Raw genomic sequence first — 12,212 nt, 5'->3', positions numbered from 1 at the left:
AGTAACATCACTGGACCACTCAACACACATGAAGGAGAACACTAAGTGTCAACTCCTACATCAGCCTATAGACACCTTCACAGGCTAGCGTGATTAGGATGAGGGAGGATCATCTCAGCCATGTCTCTCCACTGCTGCATTCTCTCTTCACTGGCTTCCTGTAGCTGCTTCCCGCATCAGATTCAAAACCCTGACGCTGGCCTACAAAGCCAAGAACGGACCAGCTCCTCCGTACTTGATTGCAATGGTCAAAAGCCGATCCGCAGAAAGAGCCCTTCGAGCTTCAAGTACGGCTCGGTTTGACCCGCCATCCCTCAAAATCCGCAGAAGACAAGCGTCCGGGCTTTTTTCTGTCCTGCACCAAAGTGGTGGAACAAGCTGCCCCTGGGTGTCCGAACGGCCGAGTCGCTTGCTGCCTTCAAACGCAGACTGAAGACCCACCTCTTCTGAGAGTACTTGGATGAATAGCAGAGTACTATGGTCACCTTACTGTCTTGTGTTTAGTAATGTCTAAAGCTTAGAAGTATCCATTGAATTATTGGTCTATTCTAACTAGCTGAGGTTTTCTTGGGTAAATAGCAAAGCACTTTGTAAGTCGCTCTGGATAAGAGCATCTGCTAAATGCCTTAAATGTAAATCTCACCCACTCAGAGAAAGAGAGGGCCTTAGTGCTTTCTGGGACTTCCAGCCACAAATAGCTCTGGGCTGACTGGAGCTCAGTTTAACATAGTTGAATTTGAGCAGGAATATTAAATGCTTGTTTAAGCATCTTGCAAAACTCTGCTCCAGCAGCTGTCAAAAATGAACAATTCAGGTAAAAGCAGAGTGAGTGCAAATGAAATGTGACCACTTGCTTCATAGGTGGAGTTCACCAAGGTGAATAGCAAATATCAGGTCAGTAAAACTTCACTGTTCATATTTAAAATGACATGTTCGTATGTTTGAACAAACTGAACAAACAAATCCCTGCTGCCCAATGGAAAAACATGTATCTCCATTTTTGTCTATTTTTTTTAGTTTCTCCATTGTTTGAACCCATAGCTACTCTACTACACTATGTAAATCATTCTGGATGAACGGACCAATAGAAATTCTCTAAATTACTTGGAATAAACTCTTATTGTACATTAGGGTTTAAAACAGTTTTGCCTTATCCTGTAAAGTCTCCTGAAAAGTTTGGAGATACATGCTTTTAACTGGACAGTGACAAAATACAATTTGAAAGGTGAATTTAAATTCTGGGGTATATACCCCACTGTTTACTTTAGAAGGAATAGCTGTACCACTGTTACAGCTAACCCCGTGGTGTGGAGGCTGTGCTGCAACCCGGGAGTTGTTTGCATGCTTCACAACGGTGCAGAAGAAGAGAGTTTAAATGACATTTGGGCTGTTTCTCATGAATCTAAATAAAGTAAAGTAAAGAAAGTGAAATTAAATGGGGATGTGGGGCATGTATCACACTGTTTACCTTCGGAGGCAGCTGACCTCACGGTGTGGAGGCCCTACATTGGTGCAAATGTGACCAGCTATAAAAAGGGGAGGGCTGGTACCATTCAGAGTTTACAACAGAACAGTAATGTGACACAATTACAATGTACTAATTAATCCTTTCAATGCTACCAGTGGCTGAATAGCTTAATAACTACTTGATTTTACAGCAAGTACAGTCACAACAGCAGTCTGCTGCACTGGCTTAACTGTATATATAGCATAACTCTGCTAAACTGAATATACAATATTTACCAACTCTAGAAATGTGTATGAAATGCATACAAGGGGGTAAAATTAGTAAAATTTGTAAAATAAATAAATAAATAGTATGCTTTTATGGACCATATAGGGTGGCATCAGCAGTTTGTATACGCTGATGTATATTTGATTAACCAGCAAAAATTATAAAAAAAAATTTACAGCAAAATTAAACTGCCTGTTATTTTTAAGCTAAGATTTCAGGAGGAGGAGGAGGAGGGGAGGAGGAAGAGGAGAGGAGAGGAGTGACCGTCACATGATGGCGACCAGGACACGCCGTGCTCACGTGAGACGGGTGCCTGGAGGGCTCAGCAGTAGTAGTAGACGGTCCCCTGGTCTCCTGGACCTTCTCTGCGAGCGAAATGTGTGTTTTCTGTGAAGGGGAGGAAGTTCTCCGTCTGTGGAGAAGACTGAATCTGCTGAGTCTCCACCGCTAGCTGCTGAGTCCTCCAGAAAGAGCCGGTAGCGGTTAAAGGCAGAATAAAGGCAGAGAGATTCACACTCTGATTCATTTGATTCATTTGATTCATCTGATTCATTTGATTCCTCTGATTCATTTGATTCATCTGATTCCTCTGATTCCTCTGTTATACTTAGCTACCATACCTTTACTCCACTTCACCACAGTTTCACCTCTCAACACAATGTTTACCCGCTCCTTTCCTTCACACACGTCCGGAGTCACGAGTTAACGTGCGAGTCAGGTGCGGTTTACAGCCCGGGACACACTTCCTCCCTTCCTCACAGAGGAGATGTCGCTCGAAGAAGCTAGAGCCAGCCTGGAGTCTGCTGGTCAGACCCACGTCCTGCAGTTCTGGTCTGAACTTTCAGCCGAGGAGAAGGATGTCTTTCTGGAAGAACTGGCTCAGCTGGACGCCGAGGAGTTGATCCAGCACTGCCGGGCTGCTGCGGAGGCTGCTAGCCGCGCTTCAGGCGAGGGAGAGCGGCTGGACTCTCGCATGGAGCCCGTCTCTCCGGAGTTCATTGGGAGTGTGTCTAAGAGTGAGCCGGAGACGTTGAAGCAGTGGGAGGCTGAGGGTAGGTCTGCTCTGGGGGGTTTTCTGGTTTTGGCTTTTTTTTTTTCTTGTCCTGAAGAAGAATAGATGACCATTAGACACAAGAAAATACAATGGCTGTCCAAAAGTTTGTGGACACCCCTCCTGATGCAAGGGGTGGGCAGCAGTGGAGCAGTGAAACTGTGTTTTCTGGAGTGATGGATGGATGGATGGATAATGCTGGGAAGATGCAATCAAATCAAAACAATTTCTCCAAACTTGATAGAAAGCCTTCTTCCCTGGACAGTGGAGACAATTACTCCACACCCTTGATATACATATTGCTGATACAGTGTCAGGTGTCCCAATACTTTTGCCCGTATATTGAGGTATATCTGTGAGGATGTTGGATCAACCCTCGTACCAGGTTTGGTTTGGAAAACCCGAAGGATTAAAAGGTTATGTTTGAATTTGGTTTCCAGGTTTCTTGCAGATAGCAGAGAACAAAGTGGCTGTCCTGTTGTTGGCTGGCGGTCAGGGAACACGGCTGGGAGTTCCCTATCCCAAAGGAATGTATAATGTTGGGCTTCCAAGTGGCAAAACCTTGTATCAGATCCAGGCAGAGAGGATTCGGAAGCTGCAAGAGCTTGCAAATGAGAAAAACGGATCCAAATGCATCATTCCCTGGTGAGTTTCGCACACCACTGTTAGCCTTCATCATCTGTGGATGTGTGTGGGGGGCTTGGATTAGGGCTGAGAAATGTGGAGAAAGTCATATGTCATATCATATTTATTCAATAAACTTTATTGCTGCATGTCACGATCATAAAGGTAAAGGTACACTGTACAGCGAAATGTGTCCTCCGCATTTAACCTGTGTTAGGGGCAGTGAGTACACACACACTCAGAGCGGTGGGCAGCCAACTCCAGCGCCCGGGGAGCAGAGAGGGTAAGGGCCCAACAGTGGCAGCTTGCCGAGCCCGGGAATCGAACCCACAACCCTGTTATCGATATCCTGGCGCTCTAACCGCTGAGCCACCACTGCCCCTAATGATACACAACCTTTGGGCTCAGTTTATCTGTCTGTTGGATCATAAAATACACAGTCAGGCAATAACATGTTTCATTGGCTAGGATGCCCACAGCTGACAGACTGAGTCTAAGCCCTGCTCGTGTCTAATTCACCTTTTCTGAAAGTGCTGAGGTGTTGGTTGAATCAGAAGGGTTTGGTTATACAGATATTTGTCTGCTTACAGGTATATAATGACCAGCGAGTTCACCCTGCAGCCCACAGAGAAGTTCTTCAAAGAGAACGGCTACTTTGGCCTGGATCCATCCAATGTGGTCATGTTCGAGCAGAGGATGATTCCAGCTGTCAGCTTTGATGGAAAGATTATTTTGGAAAAGAAGAATAAGATAGCCATGGCACCAGGTTTGAAATCTTTATCATTCAGTTCTGAATTGACATAACGCCACTGATTAAAGACACGACTTGAGGTTAAGGTGCCTTTATTACAATATTTTTTCTGCTGTTTGATACAAAAGGAAAATTCACACTCTTCTTATTTTCCATGACAGATCAACCAGAGGCAGAATATACCTGCAAAATATTGTTTATTTTACTATAATATTGGACATACTGAGTGTCTTATTAATATCATGATATTTCAGATTATTGACTTCTGGTGAAATCAATATATTGTTTTAACAAAAAAATATTGCAGAAAAAAACAGACTAAATTTGCCATAGCAGCCCTAGTTCTGAAGTAGAAATAGTAGTATGTGACTTTGGTTGGGGTGAAAAATACTATTTACCACCCTGTTATTTTCCATTAGAATGAAACATGCTGATATTTCATGCAAGCTGTAGTTTTATTGGCTGGTTTAGAAGCCACATATTATAGCATAGTTTTAACAGTGTATCACTATAAGTATTCCTGCGTCTTACTGGATAGTGTTTCTGCCCTCTACCTTCTCCCCAGATGTGTCCTCTTAGTGCGATGTGCTGTTAGCCCATGTCCCCACTCGCTTCCCCAAGTTTGGATGTCTCAAGTCTGTGCTTTCCCTTCTGGTGGGAGTTTAGCTCCAGTTTGTTTTTTTTAGTGTAGTTTGATTTCAAGGTAGCAGATGTTGGAGAAATGACCAAGTTAGCTGTTGGCCTAGCACAGAGCCCTTGTTTCCTCCCCCCCAAGTTTTCGCTTCATCGCTTGTTGAGTGTTAAGAGCACCCCTTCTGTGGCCACGGTCACCATGCCCAGCTTACGTGACAGCCTGTATCCCCATAACTAGCAAATTCTGGAGGTAAGGAGCAGTATCAACAACACCGTGTTCTCCAGAGGTCACTGTTGTGTTCTACAGTTTCTCCAGCTTTGACCAGTGGGCTGGGTTTGTGTACATTTTGGGGCTGTAAATAAAATGAGTCAAGACACTTCCTTGCCTAACGATTTTGGGGTTTTGGAATTGGCCCATTTTATTTTCCAGCTATTGAAGGAGGACACAACAGGGCTTGAGGATCGCAGTTTGTGACTTCCCTGTACGGAACTCTTACTCTTCCACTATGCCAGAGAAAATGCAGTTTGACATTTTAGGGCCCTTTTAATGTGCTGCATGTGTGACTCAGCAGTTGATGTGCTTTTCCTTGGTCTTATGTGTTTGTGTGTGTGTGTGTGTGTGTGTGTGTGTGTGTGTGTGTGTGTTCTTCACAGATGGCAATGGAGGCCTTTATCGTGCCCTTGTAGACAACAAAATCCTGGAGGACATGGAGCGGAGGGGAGTGCAGTATCTTCACGTCTACTGTGTAGACAACATCCTGGTTAAAATGGCTGACCCGGTCTTCATTGGTTTCTGTGTGATGAAGGGAGCAGACTGTGGCGCTAAGGTAAACATGAGTTCATTAGAAAACAAGCTCAACCTGAATGAATCCTCTGTTGGTGCTCCAGTCCAGCTGAAAGGTTTCCTCTGCTGGGTCAGAGCATTTCAGCGCTAGTGTATCTTTACGTATATTTAAAGGTACTGCAGTTCTGAAGGACCAGAGGTTTGCATGGTTTTTAATTATTACTACTTTATCAATTACTTGTCTTGTTTCCTGTGATATCAGAATCATTTTATCGAGATGTTAAGAAGGTTTGTCACCTAAATGACATTGGGAGGCGGTTAGAGATGGAATTTCTATATAATAATCTATAATATCTGACATCATACTGATTACTCTTGAACGTCTAAAACGTCCACTGGACAGTTGTGCCACTGACCAATAGAGAATTTGAAGCGGAGGTAAGCCTTTTCCTCCAGTGATAACAGATGGTTTGTTGGCTGCTTCAAATAGTTTTGTTCTGTATTTGAAAACCTTGTATACATTATGGCCCTGTCCCAATTCTCCCCCTAAGCCTCTGCTGAGAGTGCTCAAGGTCTCAAAGAGTTTAGAGCAGAATTGGGACACACTTCTCCTCACGTCCCTTCACCTGTGTACGACCCAGTGATTTGCCACAATGCTGGGTTTAACAGTTGCTGCTAAAATGGCGAAGTGACGCTGAGGGACGTCACTGGATCGCAGTGGAACATGGGTAATTGCCTTCATGAAAGTGTGATCTGATGAGGACTTGCAGGAGGCGTGCATCAAGAGCTCATAGAGGGTGCTCATGCTCGCTTCGCCCTTGTTGGTGAAGTTTAAAGAAATGGGACACCCTATATACATGCACACTTACCCTATATATGGGCACACACAAACAAGTGGTACAAGGGTGCAAGTGGGAGAAATGGGACGGGGCCTAGAAGTGGAAGAAATCATATTTACTGACAAGAACCACATGTTAATGCTATAATATCGAGCTGGTCAGCTGTAAACAAGCTCTCTGACACAATATAAAACTGGCAAGATTATTTTTGTAGCCAAACCATTATGAATTATTCACATTGGTTAATTTCCACTAACTGTCCTGTATGATTGTCTGAGTTCCTTGGTGTCCTCTCCCTGTCAGGTGGTAGAGAAGGCGTATCCAGCTGAGCCCGTGGGAGTGGTGTGTCGTGTAGATGGGGTGTATCAGGTGGTGGAGTACAGCGAGGTGAGGCCTGAAACAGCAGAACAGCGCCACCCTGGAGGAGAGCTGGTGTACAGCGCTGGAAACATCTGTAATCACTTCTTCACCAGAGACTTCCTGCAGGAGGTCGCTCAGTGAGTGGCGAAGGACACTGATACAGACAGTGTTATAGATTTAGTGTTTGTATCAGTCCTGTACCTACATGACCGTGCTCATTATACACCTAGCTGAGGAGTATGTTGTCACTGTCACACAAAAACCTTGTATGTTCAAAATGTAAACTTTACAGGAGAAGGAAAATACCTTTTCAATGAAAGTCAATGTCATTTTTATTTTGGAGCATTTCTGTTGGTCGATTCATGACATTTTTATGCAATGTAAAGAACAACTGCCAGATTCACATTATGTCAAAGTGGAAAACGGCAAAAATGGAGATCCAAGGTTTTTGCATGACAGTGACTATAAGTCTTAAAGGAATAGTTTGGTCAAAAAAAACTAATGAACATGATTTATTACTGCCCCAGATGCAGCCAATCAGACGAGACATGCCTGATAACTAATGTTTGCTTCTTTAGTTTAGATCGGAGCTGCTAGGCTAACTTTGCTAACGTATACTAGACTTGGACTGTCACCAATCTCATCTCCGTAAATACACTTATGTCTTAAAATGCATCCAGATCTCCCTTTATTTCACACAGACAAATATATAACAAATGTTTAGTCTATAAACATATAAAAAATAATCCAATTAATTTGGCTAAATGATGAATAGCCATTTTAATGACCTAGTTTAAGCTTAAATGTTACCATGTTGTTTGTGCCTGTGGTTTTACAAAATAATCTTTATCTACCATTTTACATAACTTTTCAGTATATTTTTAAAGCTAATTCTTTAATATAATGGCATTTACAGTGATGAGATTGGTGACAAGTCCAGTGTTTGTTTGTGCAATGTTAGCCAGACGTCTCCACTTCACTTAAGAAGCACACATTGAAAACTAAACATGACTTGACAGGTCGACTGCATCTGGGGTCAGTAATTGGATCCTACTGGTGTACTAAATGATCCAAGGCTGCATTCACATTCTAAGCCTCATTGCTCAACTCTTAATGTTATGCTGAGATCTGATCTTTCTGACTCAGTTGTTCACGTTTGTGTAGGTAGGATGAGATGTCCTGGATGGCTACAAACTCCCTAGTGCACTCGATGAGTCATGAAACTCTCATTGCTTGTGCACTGTATGTCTGGTAGGGATCTGTTGACATGGACCGAATCCCAAATGCCTCTTTGTTGACATATAATTCCCCTCTATTTTCATGACCTACGAAGTGCACTCTGTAGGGAGTTGGGATGCATTTGAGATTCAGCAAGCAACAGTAAAAACCATCATGAGGATAATATGCTCACACATATGCTTAAAAGCCCTCAACTGTTGATTAAACAGTGAGCAAAGGTCAAAAAGGTCAAAAAACATGGTTGTGGTGGCTCAGTGGTTCTAAGCGCTGGATGATTATTTAGGGTTGTGGGTTCAATACCTAGGTCCTCTAAGCTGCCACAGTTGGGCCCTTGAGCAAAGCTCATTACTTTTCCTGAATCTACACTCTGACCCCGGCTTTCTAAGAGAGTAAATGTAAAGTGTAAATGACAGCATTAGCACGGAATGACGGGATATGCTCCTAGGGTTGCCTTTAAAGTCGCATAGCCATAAATCAGGGAATGTATCCAGTCTAAGACTGGACTGATTTGAAAAGATCAGATTTGTGTGTTCACAGATCTAGTTCACATTTAGGCAAAATCGGATTTCACCTGGTAATGTGAACACAGCCTTATAGAATTAGTTTTTTTACCTTGTGTTTGTTTTGGTGCTGTTTGTGTAATCCTGTCCTTTCTGTTTCTTCAGAAAGTTTCAGGGGCAGCTGAAGCAGCATGTGGCCATCAAGAAGGTGCCATTTGTGGATGAGGAAGGCAACCTTGTGAAACCCACTAAACCAAATGGAATCAAAATGGAGAAGTTCGTCTTTGATGTGTTCCAGTTCTCAAAGTGAGGACATTGCACCACTCACCGATTTATTCTCTAACATCTTAGATCAGGGGTACACAAACTCTGGTCCTGAGGGAATGATCTGCATTCCAGCACAATTTGATATGATCCCAGTTTAAACACACCTGATTCAACTCACCAAATCAGTTCCTCAGACTGTTCTGGTCTGTTCATACCTGTATCCGAATGTCATTTGACAAAGTGCTTCTTTTTGCAGGAAATTTGTTGCCTTTGAGGTTCTTAGGGAGGAAGAGTTCTCACCCCTTAAAAATGCTGATGGAGCACCAGTTGACACACCGACCACAGCGAGGCGCTCTCTGTTGGCTCAGCACTACCGCTGGGCTGTGCAAGCTGGGGCCAACTTCTTGGATGATCAAGGGAATCCCATCACTCCAAAACTCAGGTGCCACAACGCCTAGCATTGCAGTTCACACCCTCCCCTGACCCTTAGAGGAACCTAGACTCAGCTTAGATGTTAGACATTAGTTTGATGTTTCAGCAGAAGCGCTTGCAGTGGGTCTGACGTATCATTTGATTGAAATGTTAATGAGCCTCATATTCACACATTGCCTAACCAATATTAATCCACATTCTAGTCAGCTTCATTTAGTTTAGACTGAAATCCGACTTATCAGTGCCACTTTTCCAGCGCTACATGCATAGAAGGAGCTTAAAGGAATAATGCACTGACCCCCAATACATCAGATTAGACCAAGCACATACTTGTACAACTTTCTGGGTGGGAAGGTTGGGCACCACCAGCGGCACATTTTAAAAACCTGCTATACAAACACTATCCCATAATATCCCAGTACAGTGATTTGTAATCACAATTTGCTGCACTATATATCCTATTGAACAGGACTAATTACACTAATGAAACATGCAGTAAGCCAATAAAAACAAAGTGTTCAGCAGCTCATGAGCCAATGGCTGCCTTTATAGGCAGAGTTTGGGGTTGAACAGTGAGTGTCACAGCTCCCTCAGCTGGCCTAAGCTTCAATAGCTTTTAGTCTAGTCTGGATTGGTGCTCTAAGCCCTGTGGTCCTCCTCTGATGACATCAGCAACAAACACACGCAAGTCTTTGAGAGCTCCAGGTTAAAAAGCGTTCAAGTGGGACTGACTAGACGCTCACAAAGCTAGAAGGAAATCACATGCTCTGGTTGGTCACAGCTGTTTTTAAAAGGGAGTTGTAACCGAGCACCACTGAGCCCACTTTATAGTGGTCCTCAACAAAGGACTTGATTAGAGTGCATAGAGGGCGCTCATGAACACCATTTTGATGGGCATATTGAGAAATGGGACACCCTGCAGATTTGTGATCAGCTGATACAGCTGACTGCAGGTGTGCCATTTCAGACTTTTATATTGCAACTATTATTTGAAATAATTAAAAGAACAATTACTACCCTGCTTAATGGTTTAATTATATAGTGTTATTTACTGTAGTTTATTTGCTGGAGATGTCTGTAAATGTGGATATTATTGCTTATTCGTAAACCGGGTGTAGGTTTGATCATACAGCTTTGCCAACGCTGAAATTGATGAATGACCTTTTGCGTGGAGTTTGTGTGCACTCATTTTACAATCAAATTGGGTCACATGCTACTGATTGATGAGGACTACTGACATTTGTGCTGACTTCTCTGGAAATCGTGAGGCTAAAAAGACCCAGCCCTGTTAGGATAGGCGAATATTTCTGGAGTAAAGCCACTTGTACCTTAATTTCCTCTGTTTGAATTAGATACTGAGTAAATACTGACTGCTAATGTAGTTACTGACCTTTATATTCCATCTGCAGGACGGCTCAGGATGTTGATCCACCAGCACTCTGTGAAATCTCTCCACTTGTGTCGTATTTTGGAGAGGTAAGAGATCTGTGAGCCACTGTTTATCTTCTTATGTAATGTGGCTCAGTGGTTAGAGCACTGGGCTATTGAAGGTTGTGGGTTTGATACCTGGGTTTGCTAAGCTGCCACTGTTGGGCCCTTGAGAAAGACCCTTAACCCTGTAACCTGGCTGATCCTGTGGTTATGCACAAAAAACAGCATTTTGTTGTACTGTATTAGTGTATAAGTGTAATGCATGTAATGCAATGGTGCTTAACCTTTTTATATTCATTAAAAATATTTGTTGGGGACAATTAATGCATAATAGATCTGGTATAAAATATTTTATATCCAGCCAATGTTTACCAGCCAACTACTGCTGTCATAGTAGTACAACTAGTCTATCTTGTACTTTTGTGGAGTGAAATGATTAAATCTACACAGTAACTGTTAAGAAATGGTTTCAGTTATGCTGTATTGTTCTTTTTTTAGGTAGATATTTTTATATTTACAGCTAAGTGCAGAGAATCAGGCCAGTGTGAATGTATGGGCATGTGAAGTGAACTGATGCAGATAACATCTAAACCCAAGGGAGGGCTGGAGAGACAGCTGTGACTTTTTCCACTTAATCTCTCCCTCGCTCATGTTTTGCAGGGCCTGGAGAAGGTGCTGAAACAGAGGAACCTGAAATCTCCTTTTCTTCTTAATAAGAGCTTTGTTGAAAAATCATGATTCCATACTTAAACTTTTAGACCCTTTTATGGTCTTATGAAATCTGTTTATAATAAGGGAACTGAAGCATTGCCTCATATCAGCTGTGTTTTGTAATGACAATAGTACAGTTATGATTACTGCGTAGACCTATCAGTGAAATGAGAGCTTTAATTTTTTTAAAGAGCAAAACAATCCCCTGACTTTAATAAATAATAAATTGTATATCATGCATATCACTTTAAGTCCGTTTTAAATCTGTGACTGGTGTATTTTTTTTAGTATCTCATACAATTACTTTGTTTGTTTACAGGTAATTTCTCAATTAGGGGAACCTTTACATACCCAGAGTACAAATTTGTTAGAAATGCTTTATTACAAACTATAGCTTAGCTATTAAATATATTATTCACTGCATCACCAAAAAACATTGAAACAGTGAAAAACAGTGTATTATTTACGTTCATATCTCTCCTTCCTTTGCATATTTTGAACAGAATTTTATCACCCTCTACGTTACCATGATTACCGCAACAACCTGTGATTTCTGTAAGGAGGGTTTTTTTTATTATTTTTGTATTATTATTAATTATTAATTATTTAATTATAATTTTTTTAAGGTAATACTTATTTATGTCATAACCATTGAAACAAAGACTGACCGGGGACCACAGGTCATCCTGATCATGGAGTAGGTTTGTTCAGTGTCATTAGCATCCTTTGTACAGTTACAGCAATACTTCATTAAGTAAAATGAAATGTTTGTTATTTTAACATAAGTATGTTTGAAGGGCAGTTTATAGTAGCTGTTGAGTAGTGTTAGGAAATCTGTGACCTAGACTCTTTCCT

At 42.0% G+C, this 12,212-nt stretch overlaps 1 protein-coding gene across 1 annotated transcript; it reads left to right on the top strand.

Moving 5' to 3' along the window:
* The first annotated feature begins 2,097 nt into the window (after positions 1-2,097).
* uap1l1 (UDP-N-acetylglucosamine pyrophosphorylase 1 like 1) lies at positions 2,098-11,591 on the top strand. The gene is made up of 9 exons (XM_072692771.1): positions 2,098-2,787; positions 3,227-3,431; positions 4,001-4,176; positions 5,449-5,621; positions 6,721-6,914; positions 8,682-8,822; positions 9,040-9,225; positions 10,625-10,691; positions 11,307-11,591. The coding sequence occupies exons 1-9, from the start codon at positions 2,502-2,504 to the stop codon at positions 11,382-11,384; spliced, it is 1,506 nt and encodes a 501-aa protein (XP_072548872.1). The 5' UTR covers positions 2,098-2,501; the 3' UTR covers positions 11,385-11,591.
* The last annotated feature ends 621 nt before the right edge of the window (positions 11,592-12,212 follow it).

The sequence above is a fragment of the Salminus brasiliensis genome, chromosome 1, assembly GCF_030463535.1.
Source record: "Salminus brasiliensis chromosome 1, fSalBra1.hap2, whole genome shotgun sequence".
NCBI lineage: Eukaryota > Metazoa > Chordata > Actinopteri > Characiformes > Bryconidae > Salminus > Salminus brasiliensis.
The sequence above is the reverse complement of the archived record's forward strand: the minus strand, read 5'-3'. Positions and strand labels throughout refer to the sequence as shown.